Source organism: Thermobia domestica, chromosome 15 (assembly GCF_964235325.1).
Source record: "Thermobia domestica chromosome 15, izTheDome1.hap1.1, whole genome shotgun sequence".
NCBI classification, from domain to species: domain Eukaryota; kingdom Metazoa; phylum Arthropoda; class Insecta; order Zygentoma; family Lepismatidae; genus Thermobia; species Thermobia domestica.
Genome location: NC_137468.1, coordinates 170477067 through 170504988, shown reverse-complemented (window position 1 = coordinate 170504988; position 27922 = coordinate 170477067). Strand labels below are relative to the sequence as shown.

The window sequence follows — 27922 nt, the reverse complement described above, 5'->3', positions numbered from 1 at the left end:
CGACTCCAAACTTATTTCACTGCTGAACTGTCTCACACTTTACAAAGTTAAGCATGCGTTAAAATAATTCTCATTACGTTAACAAAGTTAAAGTAAATGAAATAAAAAAGAAAAATATAAAGAAGTACTGCAAGCGTTGAAAAAAAATTAAAAAGAACATAACTGATAAAATAAACGCATTTAATCGTACCTGAGGTCCTGAGAATTGTTATCTGCTTCTCGATTATCATTTTGCTCAACGTCGCCTTCGTTGTCGTTCTTATCTCCAATAGTGGAAGATATCGCACTGCTTGATTCTTCCGTGTTATGTGTAAAACCGGAAGATTTTGACTTGATTTTACCTAGTACATCACCTGTTGATAAACGCGTAACCAAACATATTGCTTTCGAAGTTAGTTTCCAATCGGATATTGTTTCATCATTACTTTCTGGACAAATATTCTCTCCTTGCGTTACACTCTTTCGCTCCTTGTATTCCACACATATTTTAAGAGGATCTTTATGATCATTAATGTTACTAGTACAGAATGTATAATTACATTCTTCAAATGTTTCATTTTCTCTTTTCATTCCAACTATAAAAGGTACATTTTCTTTTTTCATTTCAATTTTGTTACAAGCATTGGAATAACGGAAAACCATTTCGCTGACACAAAAACTGTTCACGTTGGAGATGCAAAACATTCAGCATTTCTTGTTCAAGAGAAACAACAAATCTGAAAGCAATAAGAAAAATATTAGTTTCTTTGATATATATATATATATATATATATATATATATATATATATGAATACGAGCAAGCATGCAAAAAACAACAGTACATGCCACTTCAGTTGAATCTCACTTAGAGGTTGAAATGGTACCATTCTCCTCTGGTACCTCCCATCTACTAGGTACCTCTCCATCAGACTAGGGACGCGAAAGGTACTGAAACCAGTATTACCTGAGATATTCCTACTATTCATAGCAAAATATCGGTATCTAAATACCAAAAAAACTAATCAGTATCTGATTAATTTCTTTCTCGCTAAAACAAAACCTAATTTATTGTTTCCAAACTTTACACACAACTATATTATCGGGATATATTATATTTCATGTCTATTATTCAATATTTGCTATACATATCTTATAGAAGTACGATTCTTGTGCTTTTCTCTCTTTCCTTTTCAAATGAAGTTACGAATTCTCAAAGAACGATCAGTGTTCCACGATGAGAGAAAACGCAAAACCTAAGATTTCCTTTCCTACATTGCTTGCTTATGTTACTTAAATAAATTTGAAAAGTCATGTTATATAATTTTTCCACTTAAAAGTAGATAATATTTAAAAGACGTACTGTAATATTTTAAAGGAAGATTTACTTGCTTTCAACAGCCTTTCGTCTTTATACAAATGTACGTAGTGTACCAATTTGTAGTTAAATTTATTTTGTCGTTGTGGTAGCAAATTTGAATTTTCTGTTCTTGCATTTTTCGTTATTTCGCTTCGCCGCTGCTCAATCATCACTGGACACATCTTTTGTTTGTTTTTTACTAACGTATAGCATATTTTTGTTTGATTAGATGTATTGTTGTTTAAAATACATTTTACTTTCGAAGTACCATATGGAACATGGTCCTACTGGAAAATCATTAAATTTAACAACATTGTTTTTATATCAGAAATGAACCGGTCTTCCGTACAGAAGGCACATAGGCAGCCCAAAGAGAATCTAGAGAGTTCTTCTATAAGGATGTGGAGGAGACAATTGGTACCTAATTTTTTGTACTTCACTATATATCTACTTTAAAGAAATAACAAGTCTATACGTCCGTAAGTATATGGCATAATTTACTGTACAAAAACACTTTAGAAGAAGATATTCGCTCTCATGATATATTTGTTTGAGATGTAATGATATTATTTTTCGATAATTAAAACATTAAAATCAATATCACCAAGGCTGAACACCGAAAAGATCTATCGGCATATACAGATGGTGATCAGAAAAATGGAAACACCTGTAGTTGGCAACACGTCAGATGTATGGGTTGGCACTGGTGTCGTGGCGCCCGCAGCGCCGGACCGCTGGCGGCGATGTGTTAGGTCGGTCTCCATACTACGTCAGGCGCAGTGGAACAGCAGTGTCCAGTGCCTGCAGCAAACGGAGGTAGTGTAAAATGGGAGACTTCTCAGATTTTCAAAGAGGGCAAATTGTTGGTGCGCGGTTATGTGGAGTGAGTGTGACGGCAGTGGCTACTGTGTTAGGCGTGTCGCGTGGGACAATGTCGAAGGTGATGACGGCCTACACAACACACGGGAACACCACATCGGGGAAGCGGAACAGTGGGCGGAAGAAAATCATGAGTAACAGGTCACGCCGGGTATTAAAGCGCATTGTCACGCAGAACCGTCGTGCCACTGCGGAGTAAGTGACGGAGGAACTCAATCAGCACCTCCCCCACCCTGTTTCGACAATCACAGTCATCCGCGAATTACATGACATGAACTTACGGGGTCGTGTTGCACGGGCTAAACCGCTCATCAGGGACCACACCGAAAATGGTGCCGCGACCATGCAACTTGGACCGTTGAGGACTGGAAACGTGTGATATGGCCGGATGAGTCATCCTTCACCTTATTCCCAACCACGGGCCGTGTTTATGTGTGGAGAACGCCCAAAGAAGCTTATGATCTGCAGTGTCTCCGCCCAACTGTGAAACATAGCGGCGGCTCGGTGATGCTGTGGGCCGCAATATCATGGTCTTCATTGGGTCCTGTGGTCACACTTAGCGGGCGAATCAGTGCCAAAGATTATGTCGCAATTTTAGGAGACCACTTGCATCCTATGATCCGGATGTTGTTCCCGGACAATGACGCCATCTTCCAGGATGATAATGCACCCATTCACACAGCTGGCATTGTTTCAGCGTCGTTTGAGGAACATCTGGATGAAGTTCAACACCTCCCCTGGCCCGCCCAATCCCCAGATCTCAACATAATTGAACATGTGTGGTCCGTCTTGGAAACACGACTCCGGCGACGATTTTCACCTCCATTATCTCTCACAGAACTGGCCGATGCCCTGCACGAGGAATGGTGTAAAATTCCACTTGCCACCATTCACGACCTCTATGTCTCCATCCCACGTCGCATCAAGGCTGTTCTGAAGGCGAAATGTGGCCCGACACCATATTAATCTGGTAAGTTGCAATTTCGTTCAGGTGATTCCATTTTTCTGATCATCATCTGTATCTTAATGAGAAACTTCATTTGTTTTGAAAATCAAAGTGAAATAAAAACGTGAGAGATCTACGTTGCATTTCTACCTAAGCAAATATCTGAAATAAATTCATTTTATTAAAATAAATGTCTTCTCATATAAGTAAAATTTTCGCGACTATAACGATTATCTTTCTCATATTTTCTACATTACAAATTAACAATAGAAAATCATTTTCCTCCTCTTTTATAACTATTAGTTTTAGTCAGTACAAACTCCTCGTAAATTGTAAAAGGAGTTTCCTACTTGCGACAGTGAAACCCTCATCCCGGAGCTACGAAATCCCACGGTAAGATTTTTTTTTTCTACACGGTAGAAGTACTAAAGTTCCAAGTAATTTCGCAGTATTCACTCTCTGCGAAAAATTTTCTCAACTCATAAATACTACAGTTAATTACTCCAACGACATAACAGCAGTGTGGGTGCTAATCATGGCTATACTCGAAGTGGCCGCACTTACAAGAACTGGCAAATAAAGACGTGTTTCAGATCGAAATTTATTTTGTTTTTTTATATACTTGTACGCAGTTAACAATCTTAAATTATGCTATTGATTTAATACACCGTAATTCAAAATGAAAATGAAATGAAACTTCAAGTTTAATGTCCCACGCCTATGCAGGTTAGGCTAGATGTGAATGAATGAAATGGTGTAGGGAAGAAAGTGGGACGAAACGGGAAAACCCCGAGAAAACCCATCAGCACGGTGTTTGTCCAAAACCGTCCACATGGCGCGAGCTGAGATCAAACCAGGGACCACAAGCACCGGAGGTGAACGCTCTACCACTGAGCTACCGCGCTTCCTCACACCGTGATTCAGTTACTACATGATGTGCAAATGCTCCTTACTAGTCTGTGTATGTTCATACCCGATACCGACGTCTGTTGTGTCTTGCGGTAAAATTGGCGACAAAATATATCTGAAGATATCGTACCGCTAAATTTAGAAGAGGTGCTTAGCGAAACAGTCCGTCATCTCTTCGATACACATGTATTTAGCATGTTTGTGCAAATATTGATAATTCAGTGAGCAGAATATAATGAACGTACGTCTTTTCTATATTTATGGCTAGCAAACCTTTTATTATTTGTGAATTTTCTATAATATGTAATGTATTTTTCAATAAGGCAACATTGATTCACGGTAAATTATGACACACCAAAGTAAAGAAGAGAAGCAAAGCCTTTCTGCGGTATATGATAGATTATTTTTGAATGTCTAAGATACGAGAACTAATTGTAATAATATTGTAAAAGGTTTCTGTTCGCATGAGAGGAACGTTTAAAGTGTGCTCTAAGCTAAAAGAACAGAACAAAAAAAAGGAATTATAACTCCTTCCAATTCTACAAGGCTTGCATCCATTGACTAAACATCAGTCCAGGAAAGAAGTCGGCGTTCTTAGGAATACCTCTGGCTCGTATTAACAATGTTACCGATATGTGTAATTACAGTCACTGGTGACCCTGCTACTAGGGACGCAATCCGAGTTGCTCGGCAGTTCCACCAGAGTCGTCCTACATAATACGGTTATATACGACGCGTTGCTGGTGACACTTAGCATAAGTTCGTTTTTGTGTTTTAGATTATAGTTTTATTAACATTATTATAGAACCGTGTTAACACACGAAACGTGAAAGAGTTAATTTTTCAACTTTTGTTTGTTGTTGTTCCAGTGAATTTCTTCTATGCTAAGTAGGAGATGGCATTACGGCCCAGTGAAAAATATTATTGCTTAAGTTTGTTTTAGAAACACGGCTAGAAAAAAATCTTGAAAAATTATATTTTCACTAATTGTTTTCTTATTCTTCCCTAAATATTTTGAGATAGGCGACGTGAAAATACCTTACTTGGAAGAGAGAAAAATTCAAGTCGACCATCAAAGTAATATTTTAAAAATTACAATTCTTTCAGGATTTCTGTAGAGATATGGAGTCCATAGGTATGACATGAAAACTGCAATGCAAAAAAGATACACGAACCTGTGTTACGTGGCCACAACAAAACACTAATGACATGTAACCTAGTTAGGGTAGGGCGAAGCTGTATGCCCAAGGGAAACCGATCTGGTTTGTCCGAAAAGAACAGGTGCGTCATGTGTGGTGGGTAGATGCCTAAAGTAAAACGGTAAAACAAATGGACTTTCCCAATGATACGAGTTGCAATAGCACTTGGCTAAGGTTCTTGAACACAGCTCCTTCTTGCCATTTATCTGTAATAAACGCAAGAAACAACGTGCACTGTAGGGTTCAAACCCGCATTCACTCGCTCGGCAATACTATGTGAATTAAATAATATACTTTGGAACAAGAAGAAATCTAGTTGGTATCAACACAGTTACTAACCAATATAGGGGATTTGTATTCTAGAACCATCCCTAGCGTCATAAGACCTGTCATGGTTTTATACACGTAGAGCTTCACTTGTAAACTTAAAATGGGATACGGCTGTTTCGGTGTAGGATGTTTTGGTGTAGGACGTTTTGGTGCAGGGCGTTTCGGTGTAGGACTTTTGGTGTACGGATGTCCCGGTGTAAGAACGTTTAGGTGTGAGGCTGGTTCGGTGTAAAAGTTCCAATGTTTACACCGAAACGTCCTCTCTTCAAAATGAAAATTATTCGTTAGGGAGAAATAAATTCATGAAGTAGAAAATATAAATTAATAAATAAAATAAAAATTAAATGCTGCTGTAATTGGCAGGTTTTACTTATTTATAGTGAGTCCCCTCGCTTCACTCTATGTCAGAACTTCTTATATCTTCAAATGTTATAATTATGAATTGATTGGGAAAACGTTTTACGGTAATGATATATTGTAAAAAAGTGTGTGATGCATAAACATTGTGTACACCACACACACCTTTTTACGGCAATAACTGTGTACAAATCGCAAAATGCTGCACAATCTTTGAAAAGAAATTTTCAAACACAGGTGGTTTTTCTTCCAAAAAACCGCTTTTATATCATGCATACCCAATAAGATTAGCAAATCTAGGAGAAGAAAACTGATTATGAATCAGTGATGGGATCTTAATTATATTATTACGGATATGTAAATTCATGTTATAGTTGTAGAGAAGGACAGTGTCAGAAAAATGTCTCAAGAAATAATTTTAACGGCCTAAAGAACACAACAAGAGGCTGAATCCTACGAGTTGTTCCTGCAGAAATGGTTTCTATTATGAGTTTCTCTTTTGTTCTTAAAATAGGTTCAAAGTTAATGAATTGTGACCACTCCATGAAGCTAATAACAAAATGGACTTTGCATTAGACGCTTGAAGAAAAATCTCTTGGAACCATGATCTCACAAGACTTGATGTTAATTTTTCCGAATTTGATGCCTTCACAACGATATTTTCAAATTTAAAGAGGTTGTGTTGGACTATAAGACCAAATGTTCCATTGTTTTCCTACAAAACAATTAACAGTGGTGATAACAAAACACTATTTGCAGAAATTAAAGGCTGTATGATGTAGCTACGAGTCATAGAATTTACTGACTGTGCCACACTTTCTACTCTTTGTGTCCCTGTAAACACTAGAGTACGTCCAGTCTGCATTTCCAAATTAAACCGTATTGATCAGAGTTATAAATATTTTCTTTTCCAATAGCATGTGTTGCTTCACATTCGCAACAAATGCATTGGCACTGGCTTTGTGGCTTCTAACTTTTTCGGCTATAGATTTAATCAAACGGCCTGTTAAAATAAGTACAGAAAGGGGATTCAAATCAGTCTGTATCTTCTCTCAGTAGCCCCTGCCAACTATAATTGTTCTTGGCTAACTGCAGTACATTTCAAACCAGAAGACTATTTGTAATTGTAATCATCATATTGGATCCGCCAATTTGAATTTTGTAATTTTAACGTCAGGTTCTGAATCACCTGTCGTAAAACTTCCTTGGCAGTAAGGTGGTCATATCATTTAATCTTCTATTTTAATGATTATTTTCTGTTTATGCTTGGAGGCCATCTCTAACGTTCAAAGGGTGGTTTCTACACTTAAACCCGCACCACTGCCAAAATTAAAAAAAAAAAAAAAAAAAAAAAAAAAAAAAAAGTGACGATTATTTTTTGATATTCTACAAGTATGCAAAGTAATAAATTACACTTTCGTAAGTCTCCTTGTTAGTGCTGTTCAAATGGAACAAATAAGTTAATTGGCGGACATGACGTCGGAACAAAGAAAAAATACGCCGATGTTAAAAAAAAGACTGAGCAACGATTGTGAAAATTACAAATCTGATGATGTAAATACAGTCTTAACCCTGCAATAGGCGCGCGTATTTTTGTGACATGGATAGTCACGCGGGCTACCACTGTAGCCCATTATTTTTTTATTATATTGGCTAGGTTGTTAATATTTTTATTTTTCTTGTAGAGAAATGTATTTATAAACTGTTTTAAGGGTCTTATACCCAATTTGAGAAATATGTTTATTTTGAAAGCTATGTATATGCAAAGAAGATCAACGCCATTCATTTTTCAAAAGTAATACACGAATAGGACTATAAAAGTTATTTGCATTTACTAATAAATGCACCAATTTGGCGCATTTCAAACTTTTCTTCATCATAAACATATATGTCGGAATTGTTTAAAAACACGCATTATTTTACAAAAATTTTACGAAAAAAGCATACAGATAAATGTAGTATCGACAAAACATTTATCTTTTCAGCGAAATATTTTTTATGATTTTTTGCTCTCAAAAGTTTGATTACGATTTTGCATAATTATACATATGCTATTTACTTTCATATATTTTTCTTTTTTCTGTTTTCCTATTCAAGTTCCTCTAAGCATGTTCTACACACAAGTGATTGAGTGGTCAATACACTGTTTTCTTCAAACATTGACCACTCATCAAAAGCATCAAAATGCCAAGATGGGCACGTATTTCAGTCTCGTCTCTAAGCTTTGAATCACGGTCATGTACAAATCTCTTTCTGACACTGTCAATGTAAATACTGCTACAATCAACTATAAGTCTGAAAATGTTTGCATCTACAACAATTCTAGACATTCAAGTTAGGACAAGGCAGACCTGGACTCACATTTAGGTCCAGGAAAACGAAGCAAAACATTATCAGCATGAATACAAATATGACGAGTAGGAGTTTTTATTTTTCATCTGAAATTGTCTTTTGCTGCATAATAATTTACTTTACAACTGTCTTTACTGCTACTATCACCAACAGGTATCAGTGATAGCTGCCGCCCGGAATTCTCAGTTACATCTTCTGAATTTTCACTATTTCTGTGTCCGAAAAATGCAGTTCATCGGTCTCAAAATGTTTTTGACCATCACTATCGCAATCAAGAAAACATTACTCATCAGAACTGACATTTTCAAACTCATTGACCATCTGATCAACACTCAAACCATGATGAAAAACTTTCAACGTTTTTGAACACTCATGACGCCAATAGTCGCGCAGGCTACAGATGTAGCCCATGAATTTTTCAAGCAGAATAACAATGAGCTCGTTTCGATTTTACGCTCGACCACATATTAAACACGCAGAATGATAGTTGATACAAAGGTACACAGACACCCTTTGTGTTAGCACCTGAAACTACTTTGCGGCAAGGAAAACAAAAACGCTGGGCTACAATAGTAGCCCGCGCGCTTATTGCAGGGTTAAAAGACATTTAATACAATTTTAGATTCTGAGTTGAGTGATTCTATGTAATTTTAATTTTTTCAACAAAATTCCTTTGAGGTATTATTCAGTTTGTATATATTATTACTGTGTCTCAGGAACTTTGTGCAATATATTTATTTCTATTTAGAAATGATGCTGAATACTTTGCAGTAAATTTGATTTTTGAATTACATTTGATTATTATTCTATAAAACTCGACTATGGACACCTTTGAATCGAAATTATTGTTACGAATGGATTGTGTTGTATTATCATCCTGTCTCAATAACAATGAGACTCAATAACAATGTTAATCAGTTTACACTATTGTAGAATGGCTACACTATGACACTTCATGACAGTTCATTACAAGCATATGATTAATGCAATCAAATATTAGGCTATACACCGAAACATCCTTTACAGCCAAGCGTCCTTACACCAAAACGTCCGTACACCGAAACATCCGTGCACCGTAACGTCCTACACCAAAACATCCTAGACCCCTTAAAATACATCTGTCGTGCATTGTGCAGAAATACTCCACACCTCGAAAATGGTATCTAATACAGCAGACTTTAATATGCACGCAGTTATTTTTTCTATCATAAAGCACTTGTATAATTTTACACCTATAGCTCTACACCAGTAATTCGGTTACATAGCGTTCATACATTTCAGTGGCCAATTATCAGAGGTTGATTTGTATCCTACAGCTGTTTTTAGCGCTACACACATCTATCCTATAGGCACCGAATGTAAATTTTGTTTTAATACCTCACAAGCAGCATTTTTGAAATTAAAAATTTATTGTCCAAATGTAAATGTTTCCTATTATTGGATTTGATTTAAGACTGCTCCATACAAGGCTGTGGTCATACTGCCACGTGACCTGTGACGTATTGGTGACAGTGAGTAGCGATGGGTTATTTTCGGGAAAATATATTTTTAGGAATATTAAAGTAATTCATGTACAAACACAAAGAAACTGCACTCTATATTCTATATTATGATTTCAAATTAAAATTCGTTTTTAAAACGGTATAGCTACTTATTACATTTGTCTCCAGAGGATTCTTTAGAATGAATATTCTGAACGGTATTATGTTATTTTATTACCATTTTATTCTATTTAGAGATTGCGCATAAATGTATGTTTGTTAAAATATGTTTTCTGCGAGTAAATATATGAAAAAAGCTTGGTATAGGAAGTCCAGAATCCTTTACACCGCTAAAACAGTTTAAATTTGTATATAAGTCGATTTCTAGACATGAACATACTACATATATTATAAACATATTAAATTTTAAAATCTTATAAACAAATTAGGTTGGTAACTACCAGCAAACACAAGTAGTCTCTCGAGAAGTTCGTACGGATGCAAGTGTATTGGATGGCATATATACCGGTACAAAATATTGATCTCAGGTACACTGTTCATTAATATTGCGTTCTTACTGTGTACTATTAAATCTCTAATTTAAAAAGATGGGCTATTTCGAACAATATACACGGTGTTTTAGAAATTAGCCAACAGAGCTTGACACATAAATACACACGTAAAAAGAAGTAAAACAAATTCTAATTGACAAAGATCCGTAGGCACAGGTACTGTTTACCCTCGGACATTAGGTCCCTCGACACTTTTGCGCATGACAGAAGTAGAAGTCCATTACGAAAAATAGGTATGTGTATATACGGACATGTGTTCGTTTTCTCCTCTGAGAGCGAGAGAAAGAAGGTTTGAAGTTTAAACATAGTTGCCAGCCTACGTAAATTGGTCCAACGTCATCAATATATTTTGATCAGGCGATGATGTCACGCACTAAAAAGAGCGCGCTCATTTAAAATGCAGTTTAGCATTGTGTTTTAGGGGCTTCGACATTCGGTTGATCGCGCCAGCAACCCGCGGGAGAACTTCAGTTATTGTCTTTCTCTACAGTACACATACGCCAAAGCGTGGGCAGTTTACTGTATTTTTCTAGTTCTTTTTCTTACCTGTTTCGTGGTTATGCTTGCGTGAGCATAACCGACCGTGTGTGTACGCGCGTCGTTTTGTTATTTTATTATGATGGAGCCAATACCGTCAACCAGTAAAGGCAAAGAATTGTGCTTATCCCTCCCCCAAATTTTGGATTTTTCTATTTTGTGTGTGTGTGTGTGTTCATCTTGCACCGTAGATCCCCAGTCATGCCCCACGGTAGAGACCTGCACGGGCGGAATTTTTCGGAACGAACCTAATCCAGCCCGAATGTACCTAGTCGCGGCCCAGCCCGGGCCCGATAGGTTCTTTAAAATTCTTGGCGCAAGCCCGGCCTTGGCCTGATAAATTTTAAAATTTTTATTTTGTAACATTTTTCATGGGCACACTTCATCAACGTTTGCCTTTATTCTAATTATCGTTTAACGAAAGTCAATAATTATTAAAGAACTGCAGTTAATCGGCCCAAGCCCGGCCCGACCTCAAGAGAAATCGAAAGGCGGTAATTTTGGCACCGGAAATTTTGGCACCAGTAGTTTTGACACGGTAATTTTGGCACCGGTAATTTTGGCACCAAGAAACGAAGCAAACGGAAATTTTGGCACCATTTATAATTGAAGTACAGAAAATGTGAGAAAATACTCTGAATGTAATAGATATTTAAATTCACATGTTATTAACTAGGACTGTTCCAGCGCGACGAATCAAACCAGTGACGAATGTACAGTCGGCGACAAAATTTCTTTCTCTTCTGTAAAATTTATTTGCCTCTAACTTTGGAATTGATAGACTGATTGAAGCGGATCTATGAGCATTTGCAGAAAAGACTTCAAAATTTGTGCTTGGCCTACAATGCAAGAATTTTTGCATGCTGTTTCATTTAATGTTGTGCACAACAATTAAAGATGTAAAAAAAAAAGGTGCAATGTTTGACAATTGGGATTATTGGGAACCATATATTATTGCAAATCATGTGTTATTGAAATTCATTTATTGATTTGTTAATTTTTCTTGCGTAAGTTTGTATTTAAGTTTTCTTAGTTAAGAGTTCAATAATTTCCATTTTGACTTGCTTTGAATACCTAATGAAGCTACCAATATTACCTTTTACTGGTGTTTGTACATTCGTCGCTGGTTTCATTATTCGTGCTGATACAGTTCTAGTCATTAACATGTGAACGTAAATATCTATTATATCCAGAGTATTTTGTATTTTTTTTTCTCTGTACTTCAATTTCCATGGTTCGAATCAGCTGTTACTGTTTGCACTTGAAAGTAAAATACAAACCCATCAGGGGATAATTTTGACTTGCTTTGAATATCTAATGAAGCTGCCAATATTATCTTTTACTGGCGTTTGTACATTCGTCGCTGGTTTCATTATTCGTGCTGATACAGTTCTAGTCATTAATATGTGAACGTAAATATATATTATATCCAGAGTATTTTTAATTTTTTTTCTCTGTACTTCAATTTCAATGGTTCGAATCAGCTGTTACTGTTTGCACTTGAAAGTAAAATACAAACCCAGTGCAGTGAACATAGTGCAGTCTTCAGCAACTCAAAGAAGATACAGTTTTCCATAAATTACAGAAAACTTCTCAAATCAGTCCATCAATTCCAAAGTTAGAGGCAAATAAATTTTACAGAAGAGAAAGAAATTTTGTCGCTGACTGTACATTCGTCACTGGTTTGATTCGTCGCGCTGGAACAGTCCTAGTTAATAACATGTGAATTTAAATATCTATTACATTCAGAGTATTTTCTCACATTTTCTGTACTTCAATTATAAATGGTGCCAAAATTTCCGTTTGCTTCGTTTCTTGGTGCCAAAATTACCGGTGCCAAAATTACCGTGTCAAAACTACTGGTGCCAAAATTTCCGGTGCCAAAATTACCGCGCCCCAGAGAAATCAGTGTCGGCCCGCCCAAGCCCGGCCCGGCCCAAAGGAATAACAGAGTCGGCCGGGCTTGGCCCGTGCAGGTCTCTACCCCACGGGCAATAATAATCGGTTATCGTGCTTTCAGTGCTGTAGGCCCACTTTGATTTCATTCTCATATTATTATTTATAAAATCTTATCAGGTATAGGTTTACTGCGCCAGATTGGTAACACGGTAAACAATATTTTTATACTGCACACCCGAATAATCAACGCCTTCTTTCCTTTTCTTTTACTTTTACGTCCATTCCTTTCATTAAGATAGACTCTCCTTGGCACTCTGCCAATCAGAGATATTAGACGAATGGCTAAAGAGTACTAATGAAATCCTGAGAAGCAACCCTAATTTTTATGTGTAAACACTAAATTTTAAAAGTACATGTATTTACGAGTAGAGATTTTTTTATTATTCAATATTTCTTCTCGAAAATCGAAATTTGGATCAAACAGCAGACAGACCAACATCTGTTACTGACAATGGTTTCTAGTGTGCTGATAGTACACCTTTATTTCTACAGAATTTCTAATTACTTTACAAACTGCGATATTTTTATAAATTAGTACTTTGATATTTCTAGTGCAAATGGAAATTAAAAATTCGTATTGTCAATTAGTATTATAAAATGCAGTCAATGAATTTTATTTTTTTATCTTCAATATTATTTGAAACCAAGAAGTAAATGATAATAATGTGCAGGTTTACTTTTGGCACACTGCTAGAAATAATTGTTGAAAAATTAAATCTTTCATTAACTTCTTGGTTATAGTTAAGGAGCCGTACTTCCCATTTAGGGAAGGACGAGAAACGCCATACTTTCAGGAATTATTCATTGACTATCTAGGATGTTAAAAAGTAGATATTAGACTGAGTTCTTGCCCTTGTACTTAGGGTGTTTAGGTAGTGTAACAGTAAGATGTATCCTCGTGCACGGCAGATGAGAAGTAGCTGTTCTTAACTATTACCAACTTCTTTCTTATTGTCCCCTAAATGATTTGCGCTGGGCGAGAGGAAAATATCTCTCAGATAAAACTTAAGGAAGCCTAGATAAACAATAGTTCAAAAATAAGAATTCTTCCACGATTTGCGTATACGCGCCGTCTGAAAGTATGTGTAAACCTACAGTGTAAGAAAAAAACAACTTGTGCTACGTGGACAGTAAAAAGCACGAATAATGGCTAACCGAATCAGAAAAGGGCGGAGTGGTGGCCCCGAAAGTTAGCGACGGGGTGCGTCCACAGGCATCAGGTCCGTCAGCAAAGGTAAGTATACGTGTAAGTGCCAAAACTAGTGGGTTTTGGCAATGATACGAGTTTCAATAACATGTGTCATGGTTTCAAACTAGTAGCGCTCCACTTGTAAACATACAGTACCACTTCCGTACACTATGCAGAAATACAACACTGGTGGAAAAACAGTTAGTAATACAGCGGTATTTCAAGTGCAGTCACTTGTTTTATCAGCCGTAGGTCACTTGTAATGATTTTATACTAGAAAACCTAAGCTTGTAAAACAAAAATATATACGTAATTCTATCGCTTGCAGAATTTTGATCTTAATGCCTTTTCATGCAAAATATTGAATTTTACCTTTAAATTTTCCAAAATGTGGTGCGCCAAAAGTAAACCAGCACCGTTAATAAATGAAAATAATGTAATTAGCCATATGGTTCTTATAATTTCCAAGGCCTATGTTTAGCAGAAGGGGTCCAGCTCTTTTCTCTAAAAAATGTTACAATTTTGGTAATTTCTGTTCATATTCGGTTAGTTTAGGGTAGTTTAAGTTAGGTTAGGCTAGTTTAGGTTACGTTAGGTTAGTTTAGTTTATGTTATATTAGTGTAGGAGTCCCGCATAATTTTCCAAAAAATGATAGAATTTCGCTTATTTCTACTAATATTCCGTTAGTTTAGGTTAGTTCAGGTTAGCTTACGTTAGTTTATGTTAGGTTAGGTTAGATTTGGTTACGTTATGTTATGTCTAAGTACTTGCATCACTCATTTCTCCTGTAAATTTTGTGATTTTTACGTGCTTCTGGACCCCTTGTACTAAACATACTCCATTTGCAAAATAAAGAAATGGCAATAAGTTCCTTCCAGCGGAATTTATATGGCAAGGGAAAGACCAGATATATTTCCGTTTTGAATTTCCTTCCCACAAGGAATATTTCCACTGGCCATCACTAATCTATCCTGTAGGCAACAAATGTAGAATTATGTATGTATACTTCACAAGTATGAATTAAGACATTAAAACTTAATTGCCCGTGTATTAATGTTTCATATGGGTGTGTCCTTATATCTGAAAGTCAACCCACCTTCACATTCAGCTGAACGTCTTCCTCTTCATACCTAAATAATTCACACACAATGTTGCCAATAATTGACAGTGAAAAGTAAGGCCTCTTTCACATTATCCGGCGATTTGCCGGATACGGTTGCGGCTGTTTGCCGGATCCGGTTTCGGCCCCTTTCATATTATCCGGCGTTTTGCCGTGGATGAAAAATATGAGAGCAGGGTTGCTGTGCAACTGAAGAAACAAAACTCAGTGACTCTTGTCGTGTTGTGGTGGTTGTAATGGACAGACGCAAAATGTGTTTTCTAGTGGACAGACACAGGCAAAAAAAAAAAAAAAAAAACGTCAGAGACACATATGGGTTCACCCTTTTTTAGAGAAGCGGTATCTTGAAGGAGATTTTTCTATACTGTTTCCACAATTAAGGGAAGACGAAGGAAAATTATTTAATTACTTCGACACAAATATTGGTCATTTTCTACTACTTTTACTTTTCCCAGTAAACGCCCCCTGAGACCCCTCACTGGTTCGAATTGTGAAAAAATCGCCTCTGGTCTTTAGCCGATACCGCAAAAACTATGAATGTGACACTAACATCTGTCATTTTCTACTACTTTTACATAGAAAGTAAACGCCTCTGTGATCCTCTGGTTCCAATTAAAAAAAAAAAAAAAAAAACAACGCCTCTGGCTCCCAGTCGACGGGGGCTGTATTTGGAAGTCAACGCCTTGGGAGAATCACCATTCATCTCAGCGACGGCGAAAACTATTGATTTGACACTAATATCGGTCATTTTCGATTATTTTTACATATCTCGAAATTCCTCTCCCCCCCCCTCTGGTGATCCCCGGCCCGCATACAAATGGTGGCTGAAGTCATCGCTAATGGTAGTTTACCATTGATCTTAGCGACCGCGAAAACTATGGATTTGACACTAATATCGGTCATTTTCTACTACTTTTACATGTCCTGGTAAACGCCCCCCTGAGACCTCCTGATTCGAATTTTAAAAAAAACGCATCGGTTTGATCTGGAGCCTGGACCAAGGTACCGGTGACCAAATTTTGGTAACTTTCGGTCCACTCGTATGGTCCCTAGGCCGCACAAAGACAGACACACACGAACTCTTTATTTTATTTATATTAGATTATTATTATTATTATTATTATTATTATTATTATTATTATTATTATACTATTTTGGGTTTATTCTTTTGTTTTAAGCGTTCCGACTATTGACTCAAGTCTCTTTAAAGCACTGCTCTAGTCTCTGAATTCAGAGGACTATTCAAGAAATTACAGCCAGATAATTATAAAATATATAAAGTACGGTATATTTATCAAATATCACATCATGAATTCTCTCTTGCTTTGCGTAGCAAAATAGTACATAAATATATAGCAAAAGACTGTATTGCTGAAATATTTGATAGTGTATATTTCAATTTTGGGTCACCACAAATTTATAGAAGGTCATTTGTCCAGTGCTACACGGACATCTCCCAATCTTCTATTACATAGAAAAAAATAATAATTTATATTGATTTCGACACTTCGGTAGTATTGGTCGTTTTCAATTAATTTTACATGTCATCTTTCCCCATATATTGTATATACAGGTTTGATTAATTACTCCAGATGTACTGGGCTAGAACATAACCACATACACAAACACACTCCACATAACACACAAAACCACACGCTCCCATATTATAGCAGCCACTTTCTGCTCTTTCCTGGCAACACTTGCTTCCTCCCCCAACACCCATCCGGTAGTTTGCCGCGTATATGTGAAGAGCGTCATTGCTTGTAATGTTCCGCTTGGCTATACACGGCGATTTGCCGCGCCGGATTCTAGCAGAGAGATCCGGCTGTTTTTGCTCGCCGGATGAATGTCCGGTGGTCGCCGCACATATGTGAAGAGCTTCATTGCTTGCAATGTCTTTCTACCTCGTCCGGCAATTCGCCGGAACCGGATCGGGCAAATCGCCGGATAATGTGAAAGGGACATGAGTTATCGATTTTCGTCTTTCCAATTATATAATAAAAAAAAGTCGTATAATCGTACGCACGTAATAATTGTAGTAACAAGTAGACTACTGCTAATAATAACAATAATATGTAATAAAGTTATATAGCACATTGAATAACTGCCAAAAGGTGTACGTTGTAAAATTATCATATATCCGTGTATTATCTCTTGGACATTATCGTATCAGCATGAATCTAGGAATTCCCCTCCGGACACAGTCCCCGCTGGAGATAATCTCCCCGGACATATCAAATCTAGTGATGGGCACTGGGAATATTCCCGCTGGGAAGGAATTTAAAAAATGGGAATATTCCCGGGTTTTCCCCCGGCCTATAAATTCCCGGGAAAGAATTTATTTCCATTTACAAATTTACATGTAATATTTACAATTTTAATTAATCAATACAATATTTTATATTTTACCTAGTACAGTGCACTCTTTTTAATTCGAAGTCCAAGGGGACACGAAAAAACTTCGAATTATCCAAAATTTGAATTATCCAACAACATTTTTTCACATATATAACAACAAACAAACCAAAGTATCACACACCTGTATTCATATGGTGTAGACTTGACCTTTAAAGCAGCTTATTTGCGTGATCGAATACCACAAACTAACAAACGACATTGACTCCACATAATTCGAACTACGTGTACAATGGAAAATATATTTACGTACAACACTACAACATACATTGAATAGCCCAAACAATAAAACACCAGTAACAATTTGAATATTCTGTTCTCACTTTTAAGAAGTCGTAAACTTCATTGGCTTAAATTTGATTGTTTTTGCACGGTCAATACATCTTGAATTTCATGTATTGCGTGGAATACGATATTAATAACATTTGGTTGACTTTATCAATAATTCTTCTTAAATTTTCAACCAATTCTGAAACAAGATGAGATTGGCACACATTCTCTATCTTTACTTCTTCTTCAACTCACCGTCATCTTTATCATTACATAGATTTTCTATTTATCTTTTGTATTGCTCTTCCCTATGGCTGCATCTGGATAACTGAAAACACGTTAAAACTATATTTCTCTGTTTACATCTGTGCAACATTAAAAATTTTCAACTGTATTTAGTTCGAATTATCCAAAACATAGGTTCAAAAGTTCGATTTATCCACGATTTTTTACTATTGCTTTCAATACAGCTTTCAAGGGGAATGGACTTCTGTTCGAATTATCCAATATTTCGAATTATCCAAGTTCGAATTAACGAGATTCCACTGTACTACTTTTCTATTCTAATCCTGAAATTTCTTCCTAAAATTCTGAAATACAATATATACACTTTTCTAAGAGCCTTTTTTTTTACAATTATATTAACAATTTTTAATCTCCATTTCTCTCACTCTAAGTGGCAATAGATTATACAATTTCATCTCTATATATCTATAACTATTTGGAGTTTTGCACAGCCGCACATGGGGAATATTTATTTCATTTTTGCGCCTTGTATCCTGAGAGTGAACACTACTTCGAGTAAAATAATTTGTACAGTTTTCTTTGGTATACATAAGGCACGATAATATGTACAAGGACGGGATGGTCATTATTTCAAAATCTTTGACAATATGTCTACGAGATTCTCTCTGTGGAATTCCTGTTATCGTTCTTATCGCTCATTTTTGCCACTTAAATACTGTTTGTGCTCCGGAAGAATTACCCCATAATAGTATGCCATACAACAGATGAGAGTGAAAGAAAGCATAATATGAAGTGATTAATAGTAGTAATGGCCCCACTTGGCCTAACTTTGGATTTTGCCCCGACCTTTATGACGTCATAGGTCAAAGGTCAATGACCTTGGCCCGGAGTCAATGACCTAGGTTTACTTAAGACCACCCCCTCTAAATTTTGGCAGGGGACCTTGGCCCACCCCCTAAATTTTGGCAGGGGTACATAGGACCACCCCCATTAAATTTTGGAAATTGCCCAATCTAAAAATTTGGTATGGTAGCCTAGCACCAGGGTATGGTAGCCTCTATCAGTATTGGGTATCTATGTCCTTCCTTTTCATGGGTAAAAAATTGACCTAATTTATCCCCTTTGATGAGGTCTTACTACCCTATATTGTTATATGGGCGTACACAGGGGTCCATTACCTTTCATAAGATATGGGTATATTAATGCATCCCTTGAAAAATTTGGGAGGGGTACCTTGGCCCACCCCTTTAGTTTTGGAAATTGCCCAATTTGAACATTGGGTATTATAGTACAGGACCCTAGTATGTATCACTATAAATTTGGGTGGTCCACTTCGTTCCCTTTCATCGGTACAAAATTGCCAAAATATAAACGTAAGCAATACGTTTTACCACGTGTTTGGTCCTTGGTCCATTTTATCCCCCTTTGGTGATGTACTATTACCTTATATGGTTATATGGTCATGTATAGGGGTCCATTATCTATCATAGGACATGGGTATATTCACGCACCCCTTTAAAAATTTGGGAGGGGTACCTTGGCCCACCCCTTTAGTTTTGAAAATTGCCCAATTTAAACATTTCGTATTATAGTACTTGACCCTAGTATGTATTACTATAAATGTGGGTGGTCCACCTCGTTCCTTTTAGAGGTACAAAATTGCCAAATTTTAGTACAACCACGTGTTTGGTATTTGGTCCATTTTATCCCCATTTGATGATGTCCTATTACCTTATATAGTTATATGGTCATGTATAGGGGTCCATTATCTATCATGTGACATGGGTAGATTGGTGCACCCCGGGAGGGATACCTTGGCCCACCCCTTAAATTTTGTAAAGTGTCAAATTTAAACATTTGGTATCATAGTACAGGACCTCAATATGCATCATGATAAATTTGGATGGTCCACCTCGTTCCCTTTTAAGGGTACAAAATTGCCGAAATATAAACGTAAGAAATACGTTGTACCACGTGTTTGGTTTTTGGTCAATTTTATCCCATTGGATCTGATCCTATTACCTTATATCATTACAGAGGTCCATTTCCTATCATAAGACATGGGTATATTGTTGCACCCTTCTTAAAATTTGGCAAGGGGTACACCCCTTCAATTTTGGAAATTGTCCAATTTAAGCATAGTACAGGACCTCAATATGTTTCGGTGGTCCTATTGCCAAATTTTTAGTACAACCACGTGTTTGGTTATTGACTCAATTTATCCTATTTGATAAGGTTATAAGGTATGGACGGTCATCCCCTATCAATTTGGTAGGATCCTTCGGGTGTAGTACGGTCACGTGATCGATGATTTGGTTTTGATGCGCGACGAGGTCCCTGGTCAATGTTCTCTAGGAATTAGGTGGAAACTTTGCCCAGGGTTCTCGTCTTATATCACATAATTCTTTAGGAGAATAGATAACGTTGTATGTATCATATTGATGGAATGGACAATAAAAACACATAGATAAGCATAAATTGTAGTTTATTCATTTTTCTGGTTTCTTCTTTTTCTTTCTTGTTACACTAAGGTATTGACAATGTTTGTATATTGAGCTGGGTTTCTTCATTAGACCGCCTCCTCTTCTTGATTGTAATGATTTGCTTCCATGTTTTGCAGCATAGCACCCGTTTGCAAAGCTTCGTATTGTGAATTATGTAAAAAGAACGAGGAGAAAGATGATTAGTATAGAAATAGATGATGATAAAGCAAATACACTTACAATGATAAAGTCTACGATCATTAACCGTGGGTATTGTTGTGAACAAGTATTGTATTTCACGCAGAGATTTTCCTTGGGCTTTACAGCACAAATAAAAATAAGCATAATAGCTACATACGGATGAACCCAGACTTTGCATTTGGCTATTATTATATTTATAGTACATACAATGAAGTTTTAAGAATGCAACGTGTTGTGGTACATAAGGAGGAAGGCCATAGCTGTCAAAATATTCTCCAACACCGCGATTATCAATATAAATTGCAATCCAATGGCTTCCTAGTTTTGTGGATGGATCTGTATTTACAATGATTGCCAGAGGAAGAGAAATCCGTGAGGGCAACTCATCGCTTGCAAATACCCCGGTAAAATGATTTCTGAATAATGGACTACCGTTTAAAGCATTAGCTAATTGTAATGTATTCAACATCGTGAATGGAAATGATACATAACGTATACGTACCTTGTAATTTAAAAGTCCAGGACAATGTTGCGCTTGTGGTCGATCTCTAGGAGTGAGGAAAACTTCCCATACACAATACAGTTTGCAGGTGCTGCTAATTTCTCTTGGAAATGAACTTCCAATCGGATGGCTCCATGTCGTTGTAAATTCCAATAGTGACAATCTCCAGCAGAAGAATCGGGAGTTAGGTCAAATACAAACAGTGTATATCCATTCTTGTAGTCGGCTCTTGAAATTGTATTTCCAGTATTGGTAAAATGTATGCCAGAGCCTGAGAACAATGTGTGGTACAATGAAATGTAGAGATTTTCTTCAAAGTTGGGTTGCAATGGTTTTAAAGGTACAGCTTTTCAATCCACGTACAATGTAAAGAAATTAATGTTTAGATGTTGAAATTCAAATGGATTGCTGGTAATAGTTCCACTGGATGCTTCATTCGATGTAAATCCTACAATAATACGATTTGGCAATGTTCCCATAAACAGGTTATCAATAGTTTTGGATTGTATATCCTTCGGGATGGTACCGGTAAATGATTTTATTTGAACCCTTGTCAGAGGATACTTTGCCGGTGTAGATTGTAAAATTTTATTGTGTGCCAATTTGACACTAGGGCGGATGCTGGTTTCTTTCACCTGCAACGATGCATCTAGAATATTGATTTTTGCATTGACACCACTTTCACTGGCCATGACAAAAGTTTGGCTTTGCAGAAATAAGTTTCACACGTAATTCCACTCCATGAATTAAAAATTTATCTTGATTAAAAATGTCACAATGAAGATGTCCAATCATATCGAATTTTATACTTTGTTTTGTCAGTTCATAGCGTTGTTGAAATCCTTTGTTCTCACTTGTGGTTGCGTTCATATGACCAGCCGTATCTTGAAACCACATTGCTGTTTGTAAATGTGTATTTTTAGCTCCATCACTATAATTGAGCAGTTTTTCCAGGTACGAACGATATGGATGATTATGTGACGGAAATGAAATCAGTTTATTGTTCAAGTAGATTTGTACTTCACTAAACATAGCATTTAGAAAATCATTGACAGGTGCAAATGCTTTATCCGTATTGGTGAAGGAGGAACCAACTGGTTTCACAATTTGTGCTTGGATGTATAATAAGGTTTGTGGCAAATCAATGTATTCATCACTGCTACCACTCATTACAAATTCTATAGATGAATTTTCAGCTATTGAACTAATTGGTTTGTAGCCAATAATACGATTGTCTAGAACACTGGTTTGCGTGGGTAATGTTGAAAAAAATGTCCAATTCACTTTTTACACATTCACAGGATTGATATGTAAGAAAGCCATTGTTGAATTAATCAAAAATATCTGGTGACGATGCCAATGATCTCTTCTTCTTCTGATGTGATAATTTACGTCTCTTCGTAGGATTGTTGGTGTTGTTGATCGTTGGAAGGTCAACCTCAAACTGAGAGCAGTCATCCAATTTTCGTTTATGATATCCACTTCCCAGCATAGTTTTCAACTTATTTTAGCTTTTTCTTGTAAATTTGTTTTTGCCTCTTGCATCCGTTGATGAAACGATTCTTCCAGCGGTTGATTCAAGATCACAACATCATTAATCATATTGGCACCTGATTTTAAAAATTCTTTTCCCACAGTTTTAGCTCGTTGCTTCACAAGTGGTAACACTGAACGAAATAAACCACCAAGGAAACTTCCAATGCCACGTTCTGCTGGATAGGGACTTCCCACATAAACGTTGCTGATACCGGACAACGCTTGTTTTTGGTAGTATTGCAAATACGGATCAGTCATGACGACGACGACGGAAATGTAGTTTTGTACACACCGTTCCAAAGGTGAATGGCATACGATGACCTGTGCTATCCCTTATATCGATTTGTATTTGCTCAAAATTCATTTTTTCCACCAGAACATAATGTGCAGGATTAAAGATTTGTACTGCATGACTTCCAAAAGTATGATTCACAGGATCCATGTTGACAATTCGTAGCAAGGGTACCATTGTATCTCCAACAATGACAGATTCAATAATGTCACAGTAGATGTACATTTGTGATGGTAAACTTAATCGTACATCCGGTGTATATTGGCCCTTTTGCATATCTTTTAAATCACTTTTCGGTTCAAATCCAAGCATTAAACTAACACTTGGTGAGAATTGTACAGAAGTATGGATTTCCGTATTGGGATGTCTTATGAGGCATATATTATTAGTTGCATCATGGGATATAAATAAATTGGTTTCTTTATGATGTATACTAATTGCATGAATAAGATCCCTTATATTGTTATAATAGCGTATAGGGTTCGTTACAACCTTCCACGGTTCTTGATCATTACTACTTAATGATTTGTAATATATTTTATTGTTTTCACCGTTAATGTTCAGTAAAGAGTGTGGATAATGAATCTCTACAATTGCCACATCCCATTTCTGGCGAAACTCTACACGTCGTTGCAATTTCGTAATATATGAAGTCAATGTATTTTCTGGAAAATAATCCATGGAACTATTACTGGGAAGTGTAACGTAAAAATATTGATTAGGTTTTCTTCTTCTTCTTCTTCTTCTTCTTCAATGAAGTTGCAGGGATCCGCGAATTGAATGAGGTAGGATATCCTTTCCACTGGACGAGATACTCCTTTCTGCGACCTTTTGTTCTTGTACGTAATATTTTATCAATGAGGAACGTCGAAGGGAGCGGTACTGGTTGTAATTCTTCTCTGTAGAAAACACCATCGATGAGTTGATGATTTAAGTCTTCTAGTTGATACACTGGTGGGTTTCTTGGTACAATGGCTTTTACTCTAAATATTTCCCAAGTCCAGTTCTCAAGGTAACCCTTGTCAAAGATACGTTTTGTTTTACTAATACGAACAGTATCACAAACAGATAAATCCGTATCTTATTTTGAACGCTGTAGTTTTTTTGTCGTATAAGTTATGCCACACCTCCAGTAAATTGTCCTGAGAAACGTTTGCAGGTGCCATTTAAATACTGGAAAGCCGACTTTCATTGTATGCTTTTATAAGTAAAGGCAATACTTTGATGTAATTGTATGTTTGATATTTGGTAAAGTATTTCCACATACGATGTTTCAATGTCTGATTAAATCTCTCTGCGATGTTGGCTTTAATATCTGGATCCTTTGTTGTAACATGTTGCACGTTGTGTTTCCTGAGAAACTTTTGTACTGTCTTGTTGGTAAATTCAGTTCCTTGATCACTACATAGCACAATTGGTTTCCTGTCCTGGAAAATCATTTCAAATGAATTCACTAAATCCTCGGCACTTTTTTATTTAAGTGGTACAGCCCACCCGTACCGACTAAACACATCAATCACTGTAAGAATATAGCGGTAATTGTCATTATAGTTTTGAAGTGATTGTAAATCATTTAAATCACATTCCCATTGATCATCAATATTGTTGACAAGATAAAAATCTCTACGGAAACGACGACGTACAGGAAGATGTAACGTGTAGGTAGGTTGTTTGTTTAACCAAAGTTTTATTTTGGCTAGAGGTATAGATTTTCCTGTGGCTTGGCATAATTTCTTTGCAGTAGAAAACGATGCAGGGTTTGCTGGATTGTAATAAATGGATTTCAACTTTTTGTTCATGGTTTGTACGTTGACCATTGTGGAATGATACGTTTTCTTTTTGGTCGGACTTCTAAAACATCATCATCTTCTTCTTCTTCTTCTCCGGAAGAAAATAATTCAGGTGCCGGTTTTGGTGGTGCAGATCCTTCAGATGCTGTTGTACTATTATGCTTGACAATATAGTTTAATCTTCGTGGATTACCAATCAATTCTTGAGGTGTGTTTGACGATGCAAGGTAGTTGCAAAACAATTCCCAGCCTTGAGGATTAGAATGTTTCCTTGGTCCAGTCACATCGCACATTAAATCTACAATATTGGATCCATGTAGTTTATTATCGTTGATGTACACTGTTCCTTTATGATCCCACGTAATTGCGTCATCTTGTTTTAAACGACGGAATAGTAGTTCGGCTTTCTTACGATACATTTGTGGTATTGCGGCTAAAGTTTCTTGTTTCGTGCTATCGTCAAAATTCGTGACGTCACCATCAGGTTTCATTGATGTAATTGTAAGTGGTATTGGTTCTTCTTGTTTACGTATCACATAAAGATATTTCTGTAATATTCTATTGTACTGATTCCATTTTTCCTCATCACTTGGATACGATGTATTCAATATAGATTGCATTTCCCGATCGAGATTAGATTCTCGATTTTCGCTCGCACGGGATGATGATGCATGCATTCGTTGAAGCATTTCTGGTGGCACTAAAGCCATCTTCTTGCTATGTTCCATGATGTTTATTGTTTAAAAACAATACTGGATACTTCCTACAATAGGTGCAAGTGATGCAGGTAAGGATCCTCCGCAAATTAAACTAACGAACTGGTCCTCTTGTTTTTACTTTCTTAAATTGCGTTTTTTCTTGTTCTCTTTCTGTCGTATTTCTTTTTCCTTTCTTTCTTTTTTGTTTTATGTTTCGAACACACTGGAAACCAGCAATGTAACTCCAGAAAATATTCTTGTTACGTTTAATGTGTAAAGAATAATAATAATAATAATAATAATAATAATAATAATAATAATAGAAATAATAATAGTAAAAATAACAATAATACTAATAATTAAAAAGTAATACATTTTCAAAAATAAAAGCTACGATGGTTTTGCTGATAAAAAATATTTTCGCGAAACGAAGCTGGGAGTTAAATCATCTGCATCTGATGTTCTTTCATAAAGTTTTAGTGGAGATATAAAAACTGATAACTATCAAAACTGATGGTAAGGTTGTACCGAATAATGTATAACATTCAGAGATTATACAGAATATTGTAACCTGTGCAGTAAAATGAATGTTTGATCTACATTGATTTTTCCAAGGTTAAATAAAATTTCTCTTTAACTCTCTCATAATATCAATCGCTCTGTAGGTACTAAACGGTGTATTCTGATTTTTTCGTAGCAGAGGCATGGATATATTTCTATTTTTTGAAGTTTGCTACAATGACATTTTTCAAACAAACTAGAGCACTTGTAGAACGCCTTGTGTGGTTCCCAACCAACAAATCTTAGCAGAATTGTTGGTTGTCTAACGTTGCAGGATATGAAAATGGAAGTGTGAATGCACTTTTGTTCGTGCACATACCTTACTCCTTTAATCATTGGCTGAATATTCAAATTTAAATTGTTTAAGTTCTCCTTTTAAGAGTTATAATATTTGTGAGCTAGTGTAAATTAGAACAGATTTAATTGGAAAAAAGTTATTATATTATAAAAGAGGGACGGTACAAAACTAAATGGGAGATTTGTTTTTTTTTTTAAATAAAATCTCTAAAGAACTATGTCCTGGTAAGCAGGTCCAGTATCTTTAAGTTACTTAACCAAATCTGCTAGCAATAAAAACTCTTCATTATTTCAATTCACCTTTTAGTAGTAATCGGTACATTTTCGATATGGATAGTCTCGCTATTAAAAACATCTCATAAATCATAAAACTCTAAGAATAGTCTTAAAAAAGAGAAAACCTCCAAATAGCGGCTCCGTCTCCACAAGCTCTTTCCAGTATTGCCCCTTTACCGACACAAATATATTAGAGTCCGTCCGTCCAACAACAAACCTTTCTTAAAATCGATAAATTTTAAGGGATTAATACGTAGAAATTACTGATCACGTATAGCAAAATCTAATATTCTTGATGCATTTAAGAAAATTATGAAATTGAGAAATAGTTAATGAATGTGAATAACCCATTAAATAAATGAAAATAATCGCTTAGATATCGTAGTAATGTATGATGAAATGATTACGTAGATAAAAAGATATAAATGAAAATCTTGTTATTAAGGTACCACTTATCTTCAAAAAATGTGGCAACCCACTATCATTTAGGTATGTACCTGCTAATTCACTGAAACTGCCAGATGGCGGAAAACGTAAACTTTCATCGATGCTTAAAATGTGAACGCTTATAAAGTCTAAATACCATAGGTAAAACTAATTTTCTTCACTTCGTATACCTATATAAGAGGCTATATAAATTTATTTTCCTCGCTGAAGATGAATATTCGTTGATAAACAAAAGAATTCTGAGGTATCTATGTAATATTCATAACTCTCTATTTTATATATATATATAGGGTTATTTTGTGGAATATGGGCAGTCCGATAATATGGGCAGAGCTAAGCTTTTCATAGTACCACTGGAAGAGGAATTAGGTAGAAACGAAACCTTGTAGTTGGGAACACTGTGTGGAGTATTGGCACAACGAAGAGACAGCGTTGTGATGTTCGGCTTCAAGTTCGTGGTATTTTGAAAGAAAAAGGGAGGCAATCTGCATATTTTCTATTGTATATTTTATTGTTTGTAAAATGTAAGGCATTGCAAATAAGAGATTCACGCGAAATAAACATTTGGTTAGAAAAATCACCTTGGTGAGTGTAATCTGTGAACATTGCATCATAGTTATCCGAAATTGGAGGGAACTCGCACGATGGCTTCTTGCTGCAGTATTGCAACTTACTAAATAATATCACTATGGGCAAAATGAGCATATAGGTTTTGTATAAAACGGGCAGATGCATTGAAC

The 27922-nt window shown here is 36.2% G+C and overlaps 1 protein-coding gene across 4 annotated transcripts in view; it reads right to left on the bottom strand.

Moving 5' to 3' along the window:
• LOC145671354 (uncharacterized) overlaps nt 1–15267 on the bottom strand; it is a 42803-nt gene extending 27536 nt beyond the window's left edge. Inside the window, exons 1-2 of one of the 4 annotated variants that reach the window (XM_081740407.1) lie at nt 15145–15267; nt 191–716 (exon numbers count right to left, since the gene is read on the bottom strand). In XM_081740407.1, coding sequence (XP_081596533.1) covers nt 191–684 — 494 coding nt within the window. In that variant the 5' untranslated portion in view covers nt 685–716; nt 15145–15267. The other 3 variants (XM_081740408.1, XM_081740411.1, XM_081740410.1) reach the window with 3 other exon arrangements.
• Between the last annotated feature and the right edge of the window lie 12655 nt (nt 15268–27922).